This window comes from Fukomys damarensis, unplaced genomic scaffold, assembly GCF_012274545.1.
Source record: "Fukomys damarensis isolate Sample0158 unplaced genomic scaffold, DMR_v1.0_HiC HiC_scaffold_10, whole genome shotgun sequence".
Classification (NCBI taxonomy): domain Eukaryota; kingdom Metazoa; phylum Chordata; class Mammalia; order Rodentia; family Bathyergidae; genus Fukomys; species Fukomys damarensis.
Window position 1 is genome coordinate 24,622,528 of NW_022900922.1, and position 25,400 is coordinate 24,647,927.

At 38.6% G+C, this 25,400-nt stretch overlaps 1 protein-coding gene across 1 annotated transcript; it reads right to left on the minus strand.

The window, feature by feature from the left end:
- Window positions 1-1,096: 1,096 nt before the first annotated feature.
- Stmnd1 (stathmin domain containing 1) lies at window positions 1,097-25,384 on the minus strand. The gene is made up of 5 exons (XM_033761785.1): window positions 25,301-25,384; window positions 13,326-13,491; window positions 9,503-9,654; window positions 3,397-3,528; window positions 1,097-2,860 (listed from the first exon to the last, which is right to left on the minus strand). The coding sequence occupies exons 1-5, from the start codon at window positions 25,382-25,384 to the stop codon at window positions 2,576-2,578; spliced, it is 819 nt and encodes a 272-aa protein (XP_033617676.1). The 3' UTR covers window positions 1,097-2,575.
- Window positions 25,385-25,400: the final 16 nt, after the last annotated feature.

The following is a 25,400-nucleotide window of genomic DNA, read 5'->3' on the forward strand; positions in this document are numbered from 1 at the left end:
AGGTCTTAAATGCTTTAACCTGAGTGTTTTAAATATGTGAAATATTTAAAATATAACTCTTGAATATTGCTTTATATATATTACTTTCAATATGAGCTGGCCGTAAATTTCTTCCTCCCAACCAAAGTTAGAGGATTATTAATATTAAAGTACCTCTATCAAAGTATTAGTATCAAAGGGTTGTGACTGGATTTTAGTGGGAATATTCTGGTGCTGTCCAATAGTTTATGGTTTACGAATGAGAAAGCAGGTGTGTTACTTCAATAGATAAAATGAGCATGACCTCAGAGGCTCTATTTTAGGAAGCTCAATTTTTCTTTTTGATTATTTTTCGATTTAAATCATCCTTTGAAAAGAAAGAAAAATAAACAGAAAAAAGAAAGAGGAAAAGAAAAGAAGGAAGGGAGAGAGGAAGAAAGGAAGGAAGAAAGAAAAGGAGGGAGGAAGGTAAAAGATCATAGGAAAAATAAAATATTTCTTATAAGACCTATGTAAATAATTATTATAATATTCTATAGCAAATAATAACAAGAAAAAAGTCCATACATGTTCAGTACAGTTATTATTCTTTTAACTTCTTTTTTGGTTTTTTGAGACAGGGTCTCACTCTGTAGTTGAGACTGACCTGGAACTCACTATGTAGCCCAGGCTGGTCTGGAACTCACAATGATCCTCCTGCCTCAGCCTCCCGAGTGCTGGGATTACAGGAGTATGTGCCACCATGCTCAGCTCTTTTAACATTTCAATCCACCATTGGTAGATTCCTTGAAGAACCCTCAGATACCAAAACCTTATGGTATATAGTTTTACCCAACCCACATGTTATTTAAGCCATATCAAGATGTAAGAGAGAGTATTTCAATATTTATGAAATTTAGAAATTTAATTTACAAATACTGTACATTTGTATTAACTATTCTTCATTATAATTAAAATATCATCTGCAGATACATGAATGATACTCAGATCTTCTAAGTTCTTTAGTGTAATTGTTTTAGCTGCTCTAATATTTCATAAGATTGGCATAAGCCACTGTGGGTACATTTTAGAGATACCCAATGAATGACAGAAGACATAATATTGTTCACAAGGGGTTTTATTTATCTACTGTCCTATATACATTGTGGTGTATTCTAGTTTATACAGTATTTTTAAATGTGTGATTTCATTTGATGCAACTCTGTGGTGGTGACTATCCCAAATTGATATAAGGTGACCGAGATGCAGAGAGTCTATCTGCCTTTCCAAAGTCACACTGCAAGAAGTGGACTCTGACTCAAATGTTTTGGTTCTGCAATAACTGCCTCCCCCATCACCATCATACCCATTGGCCCAGAAGTCTAAAATTCTAGAGGGAAGAGAGGAACACAAGGCATCATTTTCCAGGATGACAGACAGAGGAGACTATGAGAGACCTGGACAGGAAAACTGGGGGAAATGATTGAGTCGAGACATTAAAAAAAAAAAAAAAGCCTGAGAAGCCATAGGTTAAATAACAAGAAGGGCAAAGAGGAAAGAGGGAACAGCATGTGCAAAGGCCCAGAGACTACAGAGAGTGTGCTGAGTTTGAGGAGCTAGAAGACAGTCAGGCTGGGTGAACTGTAGAATTTGAGATCCTTACCTTCAAGAAGGAGTCCAGATTCCATCTTGACAAAGAGGATGGTGAGTAAGGGGTCTTCAACAAACCACAATTGTATAAAATTGAGAGAATTATTGTAATCCAATTGTGTGGTGGAGGATGAGGTAGGTAGTGACGGGAGACAAGTAGAAAAAAGGATGCAAGAGGTCTTCAGAATGTAGACCCCTAAGACCAATCATTAATTGGATGTGGATGGTAAGTGTGTATCAGGGGAAGCAAGTTAGAATTCCCATAATGAGGGCAGCAAACTTCTCAGGTCTGAGTGCTGATGGAGAAAAGAGGAACAGGTACCAGGGTGCACTCTCTCAGCCCCCTCACACCCTCCTACTGTGGCCCCAGTTGAAGTTCTCTTTCAATACAAAGAAAGCTCTACACTTTATATAATTCTGAGAACTGGATATTGCTTACTTAAATTATATGGATGAAGCTATAATTTGATCAACTCCAAGATATTGCTTTGTTCCTTGATAGCACAAAGATTTAAATCAAACAAAGCTAAATATATAGCACAAGAAGCAACCAGATTATTAAAATACGCAATACAAATCCATGTAATTCGTCATAAACAACCATCAGTGGACACAGCCAAAGGTGAGTAAGGACAAAGAGGGACTCATTTGGCACAAACATTTTCATGTTAGCTGGAAGGGACTCATAAATTACCCATGTCTAGGAATGTCTGAGGCCACCTTGAGGGAGATTACCCACCTTATAATATCTAAGCTGGTCAAACGTAACCCTTCTTTTCTTTTTCATTTTTGTGACCATTTAATTCACTCCATCAGGATGTAGCCCATGCTGCTCACTTTATCATTCTTAACTCACAGAGAAATCCCAATGGGTGAGGTCGAATGGGCGAAGAGCATAAGACACACTAGCAATGTGACAGTTGGGAAGTATGAGTACCTTTTTATGAAATTCACAAAAACTGGCTTATTAGAATATGTCATCTTCTCGATTGTAGAACACGTCTGACTCCACGACCTCAAAACTTTTGTAAGGGTAGCTTCTGTCCATCGGGGTCGCATCACTTCTACTCTTCCTCCTCTTCAGGGGTTCTCCAGCCTGCAGGCCAGACGGGGCAGACTCAGCAGAACTCTCAGTCCGAGGGCCTTTGGCAAACGGAACATCAGCTGCCCCCAGTTCAGTGGAGTCTGAACGACTAGTTGGGGGCAAAAGGCGTTCACTCCGTAGCCTTTTTCTTTTTTCTTCTTCTTTACTCTGGAAAGCAGTAGTAAAGAACGGAAAAGTAAAAAAGCCCAAGGAACTGTAAGTTCTCATTACTATTGCTTGACATGAAGATTTCTGGATTTTCTAGTTTATTATTCAGTCAGGTAACACACATTTGTTGAGGAGGCCCCACTGAAGAAAACAGTTTGGAGGGCCGACCCTCAGGGGGTTTTTAGTCTAGTAGTTTAGTTGCTGCCTCTGAGGCCAAGTAGAGAGAGGCGAAATGAAGCCAAGGGAGGAAAGCGGTGAACGCTGCTTCTTGGCAAAATGGTAGAGGGTCACGGGATATCGTTTACTGAAGTTGTATGGCTGAAACTGTCATTTTCAGTCAACTTTAAGGTACTGCTTCATTCCTCCACAGCACAAAGGTATTTTTAAAAAGGACAAACACTCAGCGTACAGCATAAGCAACGCACAGATCATCAAGCTGATGAATTTGTCTTAAAGTTAATGACAGGAAAGGTCTAACATGAGCTCCTACCAGCAAGCAGTGAATTCCTTAGATTTACGCCTGAGAGCTCGCTTACCTTTCGGCGCTCCTCCGCAGCCTGCATCTTTTCTTCTATGTGCTTCATTGTGAAATCCTTCACATTCTTCTTGATCTTCAGTTTCTTCAGTCTGGCTGGTGGCTTCCTCAGAGGCTTCTCAGTTGTGTCCACCTGGAAGAAGAAATCTTTTAAACTGGAGAAACAACTGTATCCATGGGTGGAAGAGAAAGTCAAGAGAGGTAGAATGAATGCAGTTTAAAATGTAAATCCTAAAAAAATCTAAACTTTCTAGCAGATTAAAGTAACCACAGCAAGTTGAAAGCTGGTAACAATGAAATTAATTCCTATAGATAAAATATATCAGCTAGCTTAAAAGTATCAGGTAATTACATAATAAAAAGTGTTTAGAATGCCAGGTGTTCTGACCTTGGATGGACGAGGACTCAGAAGAAGAAAAAACATCTTCAGAAGGAATGCAAGATGGAAAGGTGGCGAATGAGTGATGTTTGTAGTTCAAATAAAAAACAATAAGTTTAAAATTTTACTTTGATTGATTAATAATATTCAGTAACAAATAATTGATATTACAATATTTCACATGCTACAAATGACTTTCATTTAGGCAGAGATTAGTCTTCCCCACTTTTGATCTTGAGGTTGACAGAGATCATTGTTATGAAGCAATAACTCTTCTCTGGGCTTTGCTCTTGGTACATTACAGATATTTTCATGATAGTAGAAAAGTGTCATTTCATAGGACTGTCGTTTTGACAGTTCAAAGACATTATAATGACTTTCTAATGATAGTTTCTAGTCACAAAAGTTATTATAAAAGGTTTATGAGGAAAGTCTTAATTTACATGTTTTTAAAATTAGCTTTTAGAATGTACATCTATGATGAAGAAATAAAATGATGCATACATAATTCTCTGTTTAACAACTTGGCTACCAATCTTACTCCTCAGTATGAACATTTTAGAGTTTGTTGTGTATCTTTCCAGATAGTCTGGAATGCTAAACATCTGTAATGCTAAACACAACCTAAATGGGATAATATCACATGGTTCTGCAATTTGCTTTCTTTATTTTATTTAATATTGGCATCCTTCTAGTCATTATTCATAGATTTATTACAAGTAGGGGAAGATTTTAATGAACTACAAGTCTTCATTATAAAATGAACTCAATATTGTTCTAGATGATTTCTCTAAAGATATTTTTAAAGACAAAGGAGCTATTAATATTCATTTTAATTTCCAGAATACTCTGTCTTTGGACTATAATGTAGATACTGGGAAAATAAATCAAGCAAACAAAGAAAGGCAGTTTAGCAAAGAAGGGGAAAAAAATGATTGGGAATCAGACCAATCTGGGTTTCAATCCTTACTTTGATAGGGAGCAAGTGACTACCCATGAGTTGTTAAATTCTATGCCTTGGCTACCTCATTTTTAAAACAAGCTTAATGGTACTTACAAAAGTTTTTAAGGGAGGAGAAAGTGTCTGCTACCCACTCAGTAAGGGTAACTAGTTTTCATAGGTGAAACCAGTGACTTTTTCAATGACAGCCCACAAAATTAAAACCAGGATGCAAGGAAGGAGAACCAGAGGACATCTGAATGGAAACCAGAACCGGAAGTGGTTCTACCACTAGCATCCACTGTGTACCCAGAGACAGATACCACATTTTTAGGATTCGGTTTTCTTGACTGTCGCATAGTGGGAGAACAGGGGACTTCTAAGTTTTCTTGCAGCTTTAAAAAATCTGAGTCTGAAAAAGTCTTAAAAGGAGAATGTTTATTGATGTTTGGCTCTGTTACAGTCTTTAGATGGTTTTATGTGGTGTGAAATTTCTACTACGTGAAAATTAGATTACATTAAAGAAGTTCTCTGTCTCCCTCACTTTGTATTATTCTTATGACATTTGGCTTTTAAGCTTCTGGCTGGCAAAAGTCATTTGCTGAACAGAGGAACATACTTGTTATGGTGGCTTAAACAGATACTATGAAATTAGTATGAGAACTTTTTTTGAGGCTGTTCACTCATAGAGAGTTAAAAGAAAATTAAACAGTAATCCAAGATCAAATAGAGAAATCTTAGACTACACAGCATTCTGAGCCTTGACTAAATTATGAGATCATAGTAGCTCTGAGGGAAGTTTGGATTTTCAGGTTTGGGTAGACTCTTCCTGTGGCTTTATCTCAAAATGATACCTGTGAAATCATGTTCTTCCTCCCCTGGAGAAGTTAATGCTACCTGTACAGTTCTTGTCCTTTCTTGAGTTTGACATTTTATGGAAAAAATTCATAGACTTGTATAGATTTATCTGTATTCTTTACAGCTGAGTTCTATGAAGTCATGATTTGTCAAACATTGACACTTAAAAATGGTAATAATGATCACATTGTTCATGGAGATGCCACCAGTATAAATCAAACAACAACCACTTAAAGCCGAGAAGTTACCAGTACCATTATTTTATTTAAGAAAACCATCAGAGAACTACCAATTTCAAGATACTGCAAAAAGATTTATATCTTGCTGCTAGCCATAATTTATACAAATTAGCCAACCTAACATCTATAAATTATGTCTTATGTCCATAGTGTATTATTCAGAGATTTCCTAGTTAACTATTGACCTATGGGTGAACCTACCATGGTTTTGTCCTCTATGAGAGTCTTGTGGATAGACTAGACAAAAAATTCCTGCAAAAGATCTGATCATCCTTGTTCTTTCAAGCTCCTAGAAACAGGCAGATGTTCACTGTCACCATTAACTGGAATTGTTTAGTCCTACCTCATTCAACTTCCTCCTTAAAAAATTCCCATGAGATTCAACAAATAATGTGAGAGATTCTTGCACGATGTGAACAAACTGTTTAACTACCTAAAAATTACAAGGTACAGAATAAACTTTGACCAGACACAAGAGGAATTAGTAGAGAATTCACTGAACCTCATGCAAAGACTTAGAAGGTGCTAATCAGTAGGAAGAAACAAGTTTGGGGTAAAAAAAAAAACACCTAAACGACAGTATCTACATGGATAAATGAGAGTCTCTCACATCTCTCTAAAGATGTCTATACCAACCAATACACATATCAACACATGTTCATTATACTACTACTTATTTAAAATATAATATGGTCACTTTTAAGTTTCATTAGAATGTTTTATAATACTCTGAGTCATTTAATAATCTGATATTTAGCTTTCTGATATTGTATTTCTCACATAAAATTTTAACTCTTAAATAACTAGAAAATCTATTAATATAAAAATACTTAAAAATTGATGATCTAGACTCAGAGAGCACTATGGAACTGTTGTAGTACTCACCAGCAAGTGAGTGGGGGAAAAAATCAAGAAAAAAGTTGAAAGGAGCCCTGTTGTGGACACAGACAATCCCACAGACCTCTAGGAAGAGATTCTTCATGGGGTTGGTCCTAGTTTAGGAAAGGAATGGAGGACCTTCACTTTTCTGCATCCTTTACACTATTTCCATCTAAATGAAAACCCACCTGGGGATTTAGCTCAGTGGTTCTGCTGACTGCCTCACAAGTGCAAAGATCCCAGTTTGATCCCTGGTACAAAAAACCAAAACAAAACAAGACAAAAAACAAAAACCAATGGGAGAGAATTACCTGGCTAAGTAGGGGATAGATCTATGTCCAGTGTTTGCTTGTATTTAAGATGACTCTTGGGTTCATGTACAAAACCTTTTCTTAAAAAAAAAGTAATTTCATCTTTATTCTGCTTTTCCTATGATATTATATTTAAAATATATTTCCTTAGAGCAAAGAAAAAATAAAGTTTATATGGGATTGGATTCATCACATTGTAGTAACTGCTGACACTGGTATTCTTTTTTAACATCATCCTCTTTTGTGTCCTTGACTCTTTGGCTTTTCTATCAATTTTCTCTGTTTTTCCATAGAAATTAAGTATTAGATACTTCTTAGCATCAGCAGTCTAATATTTCTATATCTTGTTAAATTCTCCCTTAGTCCTTCCATATTTATTCTGTCTTTTTACATTGGTCTCATAACTTTTACCAATGTAGTTAAAGACCCCCTGTTTCTGACGGTTATGTTCTCAAATACAAATGAATAAAAAAGGCTTTATGACTCTGAGCAATTGTTTTTCTTCTGCACTTCTCAAATGAAGAATAAGGTGTAATCTCATTCTCTGTTCTCGAAATGTTTATTTTATAGAGAATATTTTAGAATTCTCTTTCACAAAGAATAAGGAATGGACTATGATTTCAAAAGGATTAGTCCTTCTCAGTTTGATAATTAATTTGAGAATTTTGTGTATAGATTTGTTGAAACTTCCAAGCTACTCCCTGGAAACACTTAGGGGGCTCGGTAAAGCACAAAAGCCAACACCATACCCACGCACAAGGCCAAGATGGAGTCTGAACACTGGGAGTTTTGAAATTTCCCCAAGTGACTCCAATGTACAGTCAGGTCAAGGACCATGGCATCAGGAAATAAAAAGAGCTATATGTTGCTGCTCTGGCCTGATGCAAATCGTGTTGAGAGATTCTGGCTCCATACCAAAGCCAATAAAAAAGAAAAAGGAAAAGGAATTGTGGCATTATTGTTAACTTGTCACATTTAAATCCCTTTGAGAATATCTCAACGGTGCTACTAATGACCATCTCATTTCTAGATAGTATGAAAAATCTTCACCTGTAGTTCACTTAATGATGTACTAAAGTCAAGCCCATAGCTGTCATTAGTAGACTTTTATTTTGCAGTGTAGCTCATGTTAAGTAGCCTATGAGCTCCTTGGCAAGGTGTAAATCGGAAGTCATTCAATTTTGGTAACTGGGTCTTCCCACTGACATTGGTGTCAAGGTGTCCACTGTACCTCCGGTAAGGAAGTACTGCTGAGTCCCTGAATGTCATGGGACCCATCCTCCTCACTTAGTCTGCTCTTCTGATTTTGGACACATCTATTTTTTTTTTCTGTTCCCCAGAGACTCACATACAGCTGGAAAACAAAATCCTTTCCCTCTTAATATTAAAGACCAGTGCTTCTAGTATTTTCAAATATGATCAGGTACCCCAAAATATCTTGGCTTGTGACAGTGTTGTACAAGTGTAAATTGTCATTATGATGATGGAGTTAGCCACTAACTGATCCATTTCACTATCTGATCCATTTTTTACCATTCCCTTTCTCCCATATCTTCTTATTACGGGCAGCCTGATGTATTCTTAAGGTTTGGCAATCTTCTTTTCTTTCCCCAAATACTTCCTCTAGGTCTTCTTTTTTGTTGTTCTTAAGAAAGAATGGATCTTAACTCCTTGACTATTTCCCCTGAAACACAGGGGTAATTAATAATTATAGAATTTCTGATGTGATTTCTTGTCTCTATCTCCCCCATTTCTGTTCCTCTTCTTTTCCTTTCATTTTCCCAAGGCTTTCTTACATTTTTTCCATTTCACCTTCTCTCTTCTGTTTATATTCTCAGAAATACTGGTGATACCTGGGAGCACTGACTTAAAGACAAACAATAAAACATGCTATCACCTTCACAACTTGGTATGAAACTTATTTTAAAGCTTTAGATCCCTAGACTTTGGCTAAACAAGTTAAAGTCGGAGTGAAAAATATTACACTATGAAAAAGCAATGACAGATTGATCAAGATGAATCAATAACAACAACAGCAACCAAACTGTATAATGATTTTTAGAGCTATATTATCTCCTCATTTTAGTTTCTGTGCATGTATAAACATATAAGCATATCTGTTGTAGCTTTGGCATTAAAGCCTGTTTTCTTCTTATTGGATAAATAAAAATTCAATTTTATATCTCAAAGGTTAATGCATAATAAAAAATGCTGAAAGAATGAGAGTATATTATTCAATGGGGCTTACTGTGTCCCAAATTTAGTAAAAGCCAAGATATGATTTATTGGATTCATTCATCATTAGTGATTAGAGCACTACTTGGATCCATAGAGAATGATGGAGTGTCAGGTGTGAAGGGATTTATGAAAGAAAAAAGTGGCTTAGATAAATGCTGTCATCTATACTGTAATTCCCATATGCTGGGAATAATGACTTATGATCAATCATATTCTGTTGTTAATTTTAATTATAAGCTAACGTTAATCACAAAATTACTTGCCATAACATCATATGATTCTCCATTTCTAAATACTTTGCTGTGGCTTTGTATTATTCCTTGAACAATTAATTCCTCTAGGATGTCTGATGACTTTTGTCGTTCTCGATTCTCTAGGGGTTGCAGTTTATTGATTAATCCATTGGTCACTGGGTCTTCCAAAGGAAAAGAAAGAAGAAAGAGAAAATTAAGAACAAAGATTTTTATCAGTCGCATGCCTTACAAATTATGCTACTCTCTTAAATCCTAGTCTTAATCTTAGTATCTGTTTCTATTATAAAACTTAGTAACTCTTTTAAGTTCAAATTATTACGGTTGTTACAGAGGAAGCACATCGATGTAATATATTCTTTACTTAGCAGGTCTCATGTTAACATAACCAAAGTCTTCAGCATGCTGTTACGTAGCACTTTTTTGTTGTAACAACGCACTTGGGGCGGTGACATGAGTTTGTCTGCTAATTATGAAGCTAACCTACAGCTAAGACTCAGACATTCTTGTGACTCCTATGAGTTGCAGTTTGGTTTCTATGCCTCCTATACAAAGAATAAACACGACAATGTTGCCAGGAGACGTCCAGTTCTGCAACCGTGAGTGTACAATTACACCATCTGCTCAATCTACAGAAGTAAAAGTATGCGTCTTTGAAAAGTCTTTGAGTTAAATCAGAATTAGGGTTCGAGGGGTATCAGCTAAATTTTTATTAGTGATCCTAAAAATGAGCACTGAAACATGAATAGGAGACCCTTTGTAAACTGTAGCCAACATCTTCAGGGCAAATCATCCAGTTTTATAAATTATCAAATAAGCAGTCACATGAATGTCATCACATGATAACATAAAGGGTGCTGGCTGGTTGGTCCAGAGGCAGCTTTGCTTTTCCTGTTCAAAATGATGTAATGTGGAGTCCTCAGAAATGAGCTCTCTTGTCTTTAGTGGATGGAGTCTTGTAGTAAAAAAGTCTAACTTCAAAGGTGACAAAGACACCTTCCCTGAATTTGTGCTAGGAAGGCAGACAGCACACCCACAGACACGCACACCCACAAGTCAGACACGTCTCACTTTGGAACATTAATCTACCTGTTACAAAAGATTTCTTTAACTAACCTCGGCAAATAATGCCAACAAATTCCTGCCATTGCAGATCTTTTCAAGACCGGCTCTTCTGCCCACACAAGTGTTTGAAACAGGAACAGTTCTCATTTTAAAGTGCTCCATGCAGACAGTAAAATATATCACCCAGGCAGGTGAACTAGGAACTCAAAACGGTGGAGAAAAATTTAACAAATGTCCTTCAATCTGCTTCAAGGAATTAGAATGATTTTTTTCTATTGTTAGAAGGTAGACTTTCTGGCAGGATCAAAATGATAACAATTACCATTTACCGAGCCCTTAAGGTACCTCCACCATACTAAGGACGTTATACACTGTATCACATCTAATTCAAACGTAACTCTGCCAGAGATACTATTATCTTGATTTTATCAACAAACACACTGAAGTCATGGAGGCTAATTAACTTGCTGGAGGAGACTTGTGCTGTGTGTCACCTAGGACCGAATGGGAGTCTGTCTGCTTCAGCCTCCATGGTCTCACCACCTCCCTGTTCTCCCAAACATGTCCCATAAATGGCTGCACCTTCGACCCCAGGGCCTCTCTCCTAGGAGTTGCTAAAAGGGATATCATGTTTGCCATCTGCCACTGATGTCTTGAAATTATTGTGGCTATTCTGACACATTATTCTAAGTCCACTAAAGTATTCGGGGCGAGAGGCACAGGAGCTGACCTATACAGAGATTCCTGGAACATCACCATCATTTAACTCACTGTCATGGGACACTGGAGTGTTTGGGGAAGTGCTTAAAAATAACGTTCTGCTTCTGTTTTTATTGTAAAAGTAACACATGATTACCACATTAAATTTAGAAAACATCGAAAAGAACAAAAAGTAAAATTAAACTGCCTATTTGCTCACTTCCTACAGATTATCAGTGTTAAATATAAAATTTTATTTAAAAACTTTAATTTATTTTAAAATTTGGCATCATAGCATAATCATAATTTTGTTTCCTACGCTTACCTTAGCTTTTTCTCTGTCATTAGAAATTCTGTATAACTATAAAAAGTGCAATTATACTAGACGATATGGATGAAATCATTAACCTTGGTACAGGGAGAAGCTTTTTGATTTTCTCAAAATCCAAATATAATAAAAGATGGATACATTTCACTGCACTAAAAATAAAAATAACTTTTATAAGCCAAACAAAGAGTCAAAGGTAAATTGTATAACTCATAATGTGAAATAGGAAGAAAAGGGCCAAAGGTGTAGGGGAAGTGGGAGGGGTACAGGACAGGAAATAAGGGAAAAGAAAAAATATGAGAAAGGGAAAAAACGGAAACAAGGTCTTTGTAACTAGGGAAGGGTGGAGGGGTGAAGGGAGGGTAGGGGTATGGGGGAAAAATGAGAACCAAGATCTGTCATGTAAGAGTACAAGATCCCAGTGATGAATATAACTGTATTGTATACCTAGAATATACCAATAAACTCAATGAGAATAAAAAAAGAGTCAAAGGTAGATATCCTGTACTTCCAAATGTATGTACTTAAAAAGTACAATATCATTTTTTTATATTCTTACCAAAATATATTTAATCTGAACCAAATCATTAAATCTCAGGCAAACCCAAATTGAGGGACATTCTACAAAATAAATGGCTTGTACTCTTCAAATATACCAAGGTCTTTAAAATCAAAGAAAAGCTGAGGGTTGTTTTGATTAAAGAAGAATAAAGGCCCATGGTAAAAGAATTAAGAATGTGATCCAGGAGCAGACTCTGTATCATAAATTTCCATATAAAGGTCTTTTGTGATATAACTGACAACATTTGAAAATGGTTTTATAAATGAGATAATAGTACTGCATCAGTGGTAAGTTCCCGATTTTGATCATTGTACATCAACTATGCAAAGAATATTCTTGTCTTTAAGAAATACGCAGTGGTTTATTTAGAAGTAAAATCCCATTACATGTATAACTAATTCTCATAAAAAGTATATACACTTGCAGATGAGGGTTTATGATCATGCAGTTGTGGTAACATGTTAACATTGCAGGAATCTGGATCAAAGAATATAGAACACTGGATTTTTTTTTCACCTTTGATTTTTTTCCTTGAATCTGATATTATTAAAAATAAAGTCTTTTCAAAAAGGAAATACAGATGGGCCTAGACTTAATGATGGTTTGCCTTAAAGTATTTTGGCTTTATCATGGTGTGGAAACCATATGCATCTTGTAGAAGCCACACATTCAGTTTTGGATTTGGATTCCACCCCTCCCCCACAAAATGGACCAATCTTCTGGATGCTGGGCAGTGTCAGTGACTACACCTCCCAGTCAGCTCTACAGTCAGAAGGGGAAATGACCAACACACTGTACAGCGTGTTGTGTGGATGAGGTACAGTAGGATATTCCATAAATTACATGTTGTCAATTCATTTTCAACTGAGGATATTTTTGATTGATGTTTACCAGGATCTATCTCCATCATAAGTAAATCAAGGACCATTTATACCTTGGAAATGTTAGTTAAAAAAAACATGGTTTTAATTGCTTCATCAGTAAGATTACTAATGATTAGCATCATTTACTCACATAGTGAAGGCCTAAGGTGAGATTCTGTTTTAAAGAAAAGAATCTTGCCATTTAAAGTACCCTCTGGTCCACAAAGCAGTGATAAAAAGCCACCAAATATATATTATATAAATATATACTTGGAGAAATTATATTTTGTGGAGATCAGTACGAACAGAAGTTTTTACCTGAATTTACTTTGTTATTTCTATTGGTAGGAGATGGAGGACTTTCTGGAATGGTTCCAGGTAAATTTCCCATCAGGACTTGTGGCTCCAGACGCTCTTCACTGTCCACACTGTCCTTGGGAGGTGCCCCTCCGGTCTCCCTCACAGGTGTCACCCTGACATCAGCCTGTAAAAAGGGACCAGTGTGGTGAAAATCCGGATTCCCCGGGGAATGAAAACAGTGCTGCAGGGTCTGCTCTGTAAGCATCTAGTGACTGTTAGGCTACAGAACACCCAGAAGCCCACAGATGTTATGTTGTATGGCAAATCTACCTAGCAGGTGCGACAGTCAATCTTTTCCAGGCGACAAGATTATCTGGAGCCATCCAGGTGCCCCAAGTGCAATCCTAAGTGTTAGAGAAGAGGAAAAGATGGTGTGAGGGTGGAAGCAGGGAAAGACTTGAAGATGCTGTGGCACTGGAGTTGAAGTAGAGAAAAGGACCACAAGCTGAGGAGCGTAAAGCAAACAGCTCTAGAAGCCAAAGAGGAAAGTGTTCACACCTTTGAGCCTCTGTACCGAGTTTAATTATTTTGGACTTCTGACTTCCAGAAGACATCTGTGTCGTCTTAAGCCACCAAGTTAGTGTTAAGTTTTAAAAGTAGGAGTAGGAAACGAATATAGTTCTACTAATTCATTTTAGCACCTGACAGGTGTCAGATTCAAGCTACTATCTTGAGATTCCTAGAGGATATCATGATAAATAAGCTCGTGGTCACCAAGTACAAAAGTAAAGGTATTATTGCATAAAAAGTATTTAAAAATAAGATTATATTGAGTTTACAGATTAAAATGTAAGAGATTCATTACAAAAGTAATTAAATAATATAGACGGAAACTGTGATGGTCAAGATAGTAGCCTGTTAGTCAGTCAAACATTAACCTAGGTGTTGCCAAGAAGCTGTTTTATATATGTGATTTTATATCTACAATCAATTTTGACTTTAAGTGTGCGAGATTATCCTTGATTACCTGACTAACTCTCAATCAATCAATTGAAAGGCTTCAAGGGCAGACCTGAGGTTCTCCCGCAGAAGAAGAAATTCTGCCTGAACTGTAGCTTTCTCCCCAGCCTATTCCTTCAGACCACATGCCCTATTCTACAGGTTTTGGACTTTCTTGGCCAGCACATGATTGCGCAAGCCATTTCCTTGTAATACATTAGTCTCTCTATCCATTCATCCATATATCCATCTCTCCATCTATCTATCCATCCGTAAATCTATCCATCTGGATCTGTTCCTTTGGTAGAATCCTAACTGGCATGGAAACATAGAAAACAAGAAGAAGGAAGTGCCACTCTTTAGATATAACCACCATCAACATCTTAGTTATTACCTCCTAAATGTATTTGTTCATAAAAAAATTTTTAAAAGTAAGTTGAAATTGGCCAAGAATCCTGTGGAAAGATGTTCAGCATCATTAGATATTAAGTAAATAAGAAATGAAAACCATAATGAGTTGCCTCACATGCACCAGGATGATTACAAGGAGAATGCACACACACACACACACACACACACACACACACACGTGTTGGTGAGGGTATGGGGAAACTGGATTCCTCATGAACCATTGCTGTGGGAATACAAGGTGGTACAGCTACTTTGGAAAATAATTTTAGAGTTCCTTAAAAAAGTTAACCATAGTAACCACATGCCTTGGAAATTCAGTCCCAGGTATATACCAAACAAAATGATATTATATTTTCACCCCAAAACTTGAACCTAAACGTTCATAATCATTCATAATATTAAAAAGTGGAAACAACTGAAATGTCCATTAATTGATGAGTAGGTGAATGAAATATGATATAATCATATAAAGGAATATTATTTGAAAATAAAAAAGTTAAAATACATGTACAACATAGACAACTATGTTAAGTGAGAGAAGCCAGTCATAAAGATCATTCATGCTCACAACGGGTAAATTTATAGAAGCAGGTGGGGAGAAAGGAACCTCTTTCCATTGTTGGTGGGAGTGCAGACTGGTGCAACCGCTGTGGAAATCAATATGGAGATACCTCAGAGAACTAGGATTAGAGGTCCCATTTGACCCAGCTATCCCTCTGCTGGGTATCTTTCCAAAAGAATGAAAAGAATCATACCACAGTGATATATGCGCACTCATGTTTATAGTGGCACAGTTCGTAATAGCTAAAACTTGGAAACAACCCAAATGCCCATCAAGTGGAGACTGGATAAAGAAGATGTGGTTTTTCTGTAAAATGGGGTATTAAGTGATAAAGAATGAGAAACTAGAGACATTTATAGCTAAATGGATGCACATTGAGGCTATATTCTTAAGTGAAATAAATAGGACACACTTGAGTAAATACCAAACAGTTTCTCTGGTGTGAAAAATTAAAAGCATAAATAAGGTTCAAATAGTATAATTGAGAGTGTGAAATAGGAAGAAAATGGCTAAAAGGGAAGTGGGAATGGTAGGGGAAAGGAAATAAGGGAAGAGAAAAATTGTGAAAAAAAGGAAAAAATAGAAACAAAGTCTTTGTAAATAGGGAAGGGTGAAGCGGGTGAAGAGAGGGCAGGGGAAAGGGGAAAAATCAAGAACCAAGATATATCATGTAAAGGTACAAGATCCCAATGATAAATGTAACTATTATTTGCTTTAAATGTACCAATAAACTTAATGGGAAAAATTTTATTGAAGCAGGAATAAATTTAGTGGCTGAGTGAGTCTAATAGAAGGGGAGTTGATGAAAATAAGGATGGCTTATTTTTTTAGAGGGAGCAAAAAAAATTCTAAAATTAGATTGAGATGGTGGCTGTCAACTACATGTTTTTTGTTTTTTGGGTTTTTTTTGGGGGGGTTACTGGGCATTGAACTCAGGACTTTGTGCTTGTAAGGGAGGCAACGGCACCACTGAGCTAAATCCCTGACCCACTTGCATGTTTTAAACAGGTTAATTGTGTTGTGTATGCATTGTATTTCATCAATTTACTTGCTTTAAAAAATAAAATAGATCAGGGCTGGGGATTTTAGCTTAGTGGTTCTGGGGTCTGCCTCGCAAGTGGAAGGACCCAAGTTCAATCCCTAGTACCAATAAATAAATAATATAGATCAGATCATATATTAAACATTATATTTCAGAAATACTTCTTTCTCCACTAACAACATATTATAAACAATTGCCTATTGTATCAGATTTAGATCTGTCTCATTCTATCTAATGTTAAGGAGAAGTTTATTCAACAATTTCATTGTAGGGGCCAGGGATTTTGCTCATTGGCTCCATACCTGCCTTGCAAGTGGGAGTTTGATCCCCAGTACCGGAAAAAACAAACAAATAATTTCATTGTAGTTCATTTTGTAATACTACCATAATTCATTTAACCCATTACTAAGTTATTTCAAACTTTTCAATATTATAAACGGTCCTGAGATAATAATATTTGTGCATGCACTTCTGTGTGGACCCGTCTACTGGTTCCATGAGAAGAATTCCTAGGTGTATGTGGATATACTGACTCAAAGGCTATGTACATAATTGAGAGTGTGAAATAGGAAGAAAATGGCTAAAGGGGAAGTGGGAAAGGGAGGGGAAAGGAAATAAGGGAAAATGGGCAGGGGAAAGGGGAAAAAATGAGAACCAAGATATATCATGTAAAGGTACAAGATCCCAATGATGAACATAACTGTATTGTTTGCTTTAAATGTACCAATAAACTTAATGGGAAAAAAGGCTATGTACATTTTCTAACACTACTCTGTGTTCTCAGAGGGCTCTGCATAAATACAGCACCATTTAAAAAGTTCATATTATCTTTTCAAAGGTCTTTACTTCTTCAGGCTGACGTTTCATTGATTATAAACCTAGCCTGTGACACAGTAAATCACTGACATCTCAGAACTACTCCATGTGAAACTTTACAAAACTAAGGAAGAAAAGTAAAAATGTAATGAGTTTCACCAACTTGCTTCAGTGTAAGGCACTGTCATTTATTTGGAGAAGTAGATTTTAGATATGAATCCGTTCATATGCTCCTACCATGTCCCTCTCTCCCAGGGTCGGCCCTCGGTCACTGCACGGATTTCAGTTTTCCCACCTCTCATTTCAATGGACGTTATCACATTTTCCTCCATCTATGACACACGCACCGCAAGAAGCTTCCTCAGTATCCTCAGAAAAGATAAGAACATAAGCATCGTCATCTGTGCTCTGTCTTTGAAGGGCCTCGGCAGTCCACTGTCACCCTCTGTCATACCATCTCACTGTCCTGGGATAGAAGTTTGTACTTTGTGGGAATAGCAAAAGGTTCTATAGGGTAGAGAATCTTGAATGAGGTCTTGATAAGTCAGTTTCCCATGGTCAAGGAGGGAGGGTTTCCAGACAGAGGGGAAAGCGCGCAGGCAGCTGTATGAGACCATGTTATGAGCCAGGAACTTGAATGATTCCAGTGCTGGGGAGACAGATTGAAGAAGACAGCTGAGATGGGAACAGGAAGTCTTTTGTTACAAGTAAAAGGGATGGATTATTTTGAATTGAACAGGAATTTTTTTCTTTGAAGAATTTTTACCCACAGAAATGAAATAAAATCACTATGCATGTTGTTAAGAAAGATTACTTGTGGGTTATGTGCAAATTATGGGGGTAGAAGGAATAAAAGACGAAATGGAACGGGTTAGCCAGTGAGTATTATTGCCGTGGCCCAGGATGAACTAGCACCTTCGCAGTGAAAACGAGGGAGGAAGGTGGGTCCTGAAACACGGGGAGGAATGATAAGGGACATGCAGAGGTTCAGTGTGAAGAAAGAAGGTCCCTTCTGGATTTGAAATTGTGATTAAAAATTAGAGATCGCCGGGGATTTAGCTCAGTGGTTCGGTGGCCTGCTTAGCAAACACAAGGACCCGAGTTTGATCCCCGGTACCAAAAAAACAAAAAACAAAAAACAAACAAACAAAAAATTAGCGATCAGAAACTCAAATAATTGCACACAGTTTAAAAATATAAGCGCATTTGGCCGCTCTCTAGAATTGTGTCCCAGGGACAGGAGAGGACAGGAAAGACACACTTCAAAGTGCCAAGTTCCTTGGAGGCCAAATAGAAGTTGCTTTGGACGGGTGCTGGTCATGATCAGGATCTCACCATTGGATTAGGGCTCTGTGTATGTTCGCAGGGGAGATTTACACAGCACCTTATTGTATTTACCTAAAATGATCACTGCAGCTAAACCAACGTTGCTTTGTGTTCATTAGATCTATGGCTCACGATGACATGGGAAATATGACAACCAACCAACCAAACAAAAATTCAATAGGTCTGAAATTCAACTCAGCACAAGAAAGCCTGAGAGCAACAATCCTCTGCGCTGCTTTCACTTTTCTTTGTAGACACCCCTGACCAAGCAGTCCCTGCAGAGTAAGCAAACCCAGGAAAAAGTCTTTATATCCAACATAGCTCATATCACCTACAACATATAATGCACACATGGATACATGTTTCATACATAAAACAAAGCAAAAGAGAGCCTTGCTCATGTTTTTTCTTTGGGAGGCTCACAATTCACATTGAAAATAAACTTCAAAGCATGTTGAGCATTCTTTGCCTTGTTCTCAAACTAATAAAAGCCAATTTACACAGTGGTTAGTAAGACAAGCATTTTCACGGGTTCATTTTGTTTTGTAGATTCATCGTTTTTTGAGACCGGCACAGCAGTGAGTTCCAGATAGGGACTAATTTTGTCACTTAACATTTCCAACTGGAGATCCTGGAAAATTTATCTGATTTAAAAAATACAAAAGCAGCAAGAATAGCAGCAATAACAACAAAATGCTCACATTGGAATTGAAGGCAAAATTGGGTGTTTTCAGTGGATGACTTTTCACAAAGACATTCTGTAACTGGTGAATTGGAACGGACTTAAACACCACAACACTGAATGACCTAACAATTACTTCATCAAGTGATCCTATGTAGTCGCTTGAGTCCAGTTCTTAGGAAGGAGCTCAGCCCACTTGAGCTGAGAGATAGTCTGCTGTTAAACGTTGTCAACAACCAAAACTTAAGCTGTGGAAGACAAAACACCATGTTCTACCACAAAATAATGTAGACCAGCATTCAGGGAGGAAATTTAAGGCTCTTCTTTTTGAAGACGAAGACAATCTTTCAAATACCTTACCAATGTGCAACACATTCCTGGAAATTTAATTCAGTTTGATAATTTAGACTAGAGAATAGACATAGTTCTCTAGTCTAAATTATATGGACAGTTTAATTAAATCTATGCCTCTCGGGGATATGCCCACCAGCCTTTTTTCCCCACCTATACATGCAGAGTTTATATTTTCATACCAAAAGAAAGTCTATCTGTATTATATGAGAAGTGGAACTGAGGGTGGGGATGAGAAAGAATTGCATCTTTTCCTTGCGGTGAAGTTGTAGAAGTACAAATTCAACATGTTTCTACATTTGCTATCAATTTTATTTTGCACTGCAGTGCTTGAAGCATAACATTTTATCAATTTTAGACAGATTTAAAACATTATGGACTCCAAGGTAACACTCATGCATAAAAATCATCAGCATTCCCCAAAAAGGCATTGCTTTTAACTATAGACAGGTGCTACCTGTTTGTTTTTTTCTGAATCTTTTGAAAATTTTTGGTCTAGAGATACTATGTATGTGTTCTACTAGCTTTTGGAAGAACATCTTTGCCAAACAGCTGGGAGGGAATAATTTGTTGAGGCTCCCTAGAGCCAAAAGCTTCTTAAATCAAATTATTAGCAAATGTATTTAATAAATATATTTGTCTATAGACATATAGGGAGATTTTGTCCTTCAAAATTTAATTCTAATAAATGCAATAAGAAATAACAACTATCCAAAAACACTCTGTGATGTGATTGTTTAAAAAGCTAAACTTTAAAAAGTAATTTAGTTTTTCCAGCACCACTTATTAAAGAGGCTATCTCTCTTCCAGTGAGGACAGTTGGCTCCTTTGCCAAAGAGGAGCTAGCTGAGTATGGTTGGGGTTGTGCCTGCATCTTCAAATCTATTCCATTGATCCTCGGGGGCTTTTAACTTGCCAAAGATTAAAACTAGATCCCTATCTTTCACTATGCAGTAAACTAAAATCCAAGTGAATTAAAGATTTAAATATCAAAACAGAAACACTAAACTTACTGTAAAGTAAATTGGGTAGAACCCTCAAAGACATTGGCATAGGAGAAGACTTTACAAACAAATCCTCAGCAGCATGAGAACTTGCACAAAGAATCAACAACTGGAATCTCATTGTATTAAAAAGTTTTTGCAGAGCAAGAGAAACCACCAACAGAGCTAAGAGACAACCTACAATGTGGGAAAAAAATTTTAACAGCTACTCCTCAGACTACTATCTAGAATATATAAAGAACTCCAAAAAATCAGACCTCTCAAATTTAAAGACCTGATTCAAAAATGGCCATCTGAAATGAGCAGATATTTCTCAGACAAAGAAGTAAAAATAGCAAATAAATATATGAAAAAATGTTCAACATCACATTCAAGAGATGCAGATGAAAACAACACTGAGATTCCACCTCACCCCAGAAAGAATGACTGCTATCAAGAAATAAACCAATAAGAAATGCTGGCGGGGTTGTGGGGAGATAGGAACCCTTCATTATTGGCGGGAGTGCAGACAGGTGCAACCACTGTGGGAATCAGTATGGAGATACTGCAAAAAACTGGGATTAGAAGTCCCATTTGACCCAGCTATTCCTCTGCTGGGTATCTTCCCAAAAGAATTAAAAGAATCATATCACAGTGATATATGTGCACCCATGTTTATAGCAGCACAGTTCATAATAGTTAAAATTTGGAAACAACCCAAATGCCCATCAAGTGGAGACTGGATAAAGATGTGGTTTTTCTACGAAATGGAGTACTACTCAGCCATAAAGAATGAGAAACTAGAAAGTATTTATAGCTAAATGGACGTACATTGAACCTATATTCTTTTTTTGGGGGGTACTGGGGATTAAACTCAGGTCCTTGCACTTGTGAGGCAAGCAGTGGAACCACTGAGCTAAATCCCCAACCCTGAAGCTATGTTCTTATGTGAAATGAATAGGACACACTTGAGTAAATACCGAATAGTTTTTCTGGTGTGAAAACTACAAGTGTAAATAAAGTTCAAACGGTATAATAGGAAGAAAATGGCTAAAGGGGAAGTGGGAAGGGGAGGGGAAAGAAAATAAGGGAAAAGAAAAAAACGGAAACAAAGTCTTTATAAATAGGGAAGGGTGAAGGGGAGGAAGGGAGGGCAGGGATACAGGAAAAAAACAAGAACCAAGATGTATCAAGTAAAGGTACAAGATCCCAATGATAAATGTAGCTGTATTGTTTGCTTTAAATGTATCGATACCTTTAATGTGGAAAAAAAAAAGTAATGTAGTCCTTTGTACAGGCAATAAGCAAGAATTTTCTTGTCAGATATTAGAGAAAAACTGGGGACGATTTTTAGAGATCACCTATTGAAGTGGACATCCCACTACTTAAAATAGGCAAATAAATTTGAGTTATTTGTATAAAAGAAGAGCACTTCTCCGAGTAGGAAAGTTTCCTGTGTTTTTCGTATTATTACATGTTATTTTATTGTAGTGTCTTCTTGCCATTTTAGAATAAGGTGAAGGTGCAAGGCAAGTCTGTAGACAATTCTCAAGAAGTTTAATTCAGAATATTTTAAAGTTGTGCTGCTAAGAAAATAAATATTTCATCCCAGCAAACATGTTCATCTAATTTTAAAGATACTGCTGAACTCTAAGGCCCCGTGCATTTATGAAAATAGTGGAAGCATTACTATTCCGATAGCTATAGAGTGTTTAATTAATTATAATCATACCCTTCCCAGGTGAAATTTCCAAGGCAAGTGTTCTGGGCCACGGAAAGAGAAAGTATATTCATGAGTCGACTCTGAGTCTATTTTCAGGTTATTTTAATATTGAATTTCCTCCTTATAGACTGTCATTAGTCTAGTCATGCTACTAGGAGACAAGAGCACTAAGGGCTCTGGGGAGCTGGGGGCGGTGGGGGAGGCAGTGCAGTCACTCAAGAAATACTCATTAGTGCCTGGTCTGCGTGAGGCAGAGCAGTGAGCACCAAAGACACAAAGATAAAAAAAAGAGTCTGTCCTTAGGCCATGACAGCTCAAATGGGAGGCAAACCTGGAAACAAATAAATATAAGAAAGCGGTTTGCAGTCTCACGGGAGAAAACATCAGGAGAGACCCGTCAGCATGGTGGCAGGGGGGGATGGGGTCCAGGGAGTTTAGGGACCAGCCCCCTTGAGTCACTTTGAAAGGTGAGGAGGATTTGACACGTGACCTTGAGAAGAGGACGCAGGTCTGAAAGGAGAGCACAGAGGAGAGGCAGAGCACAGAGACAGAACTGGAATGGATCTTGGGGAGAAGTGGTGAGGTCTATTAGATGTTGCGTGTGGGGAGAGACCAAATGGGAGAGGTTGGCTGAGGTGAATTGGAGGACAGCTAGGAATGGCATGCTGAGGAAAGAGGACTTTATAATCATCATCGTCACCATCGCAATAATTTATGCCAGGCATAGGTCTGACCACTTATGTGAACTGAACGAATGCAATCTTCACACGAACTCTCTAAAGTAAGTATCGCTGTTATCTTTATTTTACAGATGAGGAAACTGGGGCACAGAGAGGTTAAAGAATATGACCAAGGCCACACAACTAGTAAGTGACGAATCCAGATATCAAGCCTTGGTTGTTACATTCTCCACCGTAGGTTACATGCTCCCCTAATGTGTTGGTAACTTTTTTTCAGCACAAGGCTGATACATCTGGTTTTATTTTAGAGGGTCACCCTGGAGGGCAGATCAGACTGAGACTGCAAATACAGAAAGGATCCAGAAGGCCAAGAGGAAAGTGGAAGGGTGGGGATGTAGCTCAATGGCAGGATCTTCCTCAGCGTGGACTGGGGCCTGAGTTTGAGCCTCAGGACTTAAAAAAATCCAAGCAGGTTGATGATTCTCTATCTTACTTAGATCATTCCATAAAAAACCCAAAAAGTCCTCCCAGGGGGTTGGAAGGGCCTTGATCTAGAGGGACTTCATATATACATTGCTGGGCAGCTGCTTTTTAGCACTTTCTCCTGCTTTATACAAAAAATCATTTTCAGTAATAATCATGAGATTGAACAAACGATAATGGCTGGAAAAGAAACAGCAAGAGTGGAAAATTTCTTCTATTGATGTCTTGAAATCATGCCATGAATAAATAAATTGTATGCACGTGTGTGTGGAAAGAGAACAGCACGACAATGCTGTTAAATGACATGAATGTGTTTTTGGGAAAAAGGGAGAAAAAATATTCTTACACATTAGTAGGAAACAATAGTGCGCAATAACAAAGATGACCAGAGTGTTCCCAAGAAGCCCATGAATCTACCAAGGAAAAGGACTTTCAGCAAACATCCACCAAGGAATAAGGGAGGGGTGCGGCAGTTGCTCTGGATATTGGTCAGTACTGAAGGATGACATTGGTGCTCACCAGCCTGAGAGAAAGGGCCTAGGGATGGCGCCCAGGGATAGGGAGCAGCACAGAGAAGGGCACCTGGGGGTGAGGGAGCCTGGAGGTGCCAGCACTGCAAGCCATTTGGTCTGGCAGCCACAACAGTCCATGAGGGAGAGGCAGTGGCACTAGAGAAAGGATGGCACCACACTGTAACGGGTTTTGTATACCACAGGGAATTTCCTGGGAAAACAGGTGGCAGTGTGGGAGGTAGGCAGTTGGGTCAGTAGCAAAGCTGAAAGATCAGTTCATGGGGCCGAGTGCAGGCAGCAGCAGCTGAGGGGTGGAGAGCAGGGCCAGGTGTAAAGATGGAGGGCAGCTGGGTGGGGCCCCCTGCTGGGCACCTGGTACTTAGCCTGGAGTCTCCACCTTTAAGAGGCTTGGGTTTGTTTTGTAACTGTACTCTGCAAGGCCGCTAGATGTGCTTTGCATGTGGCAAGCACTGTACCTGGCATGACAATGTCCCCTACAGCGCCTGCTGAAACAGAGCCTCAGCCTTTAACAAGGCCCTTCTGGAGAGGTGGCCCCAAGCCTCAGTGTGCCTAGCTCCTGCCAGAGTGTCTGCAGAAATGGATGAACCGAATTTCCTTTCATTATTATTATTAATTTTTAACCATACCAAAGATTGAGCCCAGGGTCTTTGCAGTGAGCTACATCCTCAGCCCTTTTATTTTTTGAGACAGAAAGCTGCTCATGGTTGTGCTTGAACTTGCCATCCTCCTGCCTCAGCCTCCCAGAAGGATGGAAATACGGGCTTCCAATATGATTGGGATGGTGAATTACAGGTGACCCTATCTTTGGATAACTCCTCCTAAGGAATGGATCCTTAGAGTTCCTAGTTCTGTTTACAGAATCTCGAAGGTAGAAACGATGGGAAGGAACATGGAGCTTATTTCTGCCACAAGCAGCTCATTCCTCCAGACCCGCTCGGGAAGAAGCCCCTTCCCAGAGGACGCACCTTGGGGGGAGGGCGGAGAGAGTACTGGAATGAGGCTTGAAAACCAGTTCCTGCCCAGTTCTGCCTTCAGGTAAGCTGTTCATCTGGGGACAAATTTTCCACCCGTCCGGCCTCCTCATCCGATTAACCAGAGAATGCACCGGGTGGTTCCGGGGGCCCCGCTCTAGTCCCAAAGAGCCGCTCTCCTAGGAGCCGACAGGACGGAGCGGTTCCCACGCACTCCCACCGCCCGGATAATCCGCGCCGAACGTGCAGCTCCTCCCGCCCTTCCCGCCTCTGCCCTGGGCTGTGCCCAGCCTCCGCGAGCTCTCATAACTTCGCTCCCGCTTGGCTCAGCCTGTGACCCTTCGGCAGACCCGCGGCCCCCAGGCGTGGGAATGGGAGGCTTCCTGGCAAAAGCTCCCTATCCTGCCGTTTTATTGCTGTCGGCGCTTTACCTCGCATCCCGCCTCCCAGCCCCTCCGGGGCGCGGGCGAGCCTCTCCGGTGCCCCGGGCGCTGGGAAGGGCCGCATGAAGACATGGGCACCAGAGTTCAG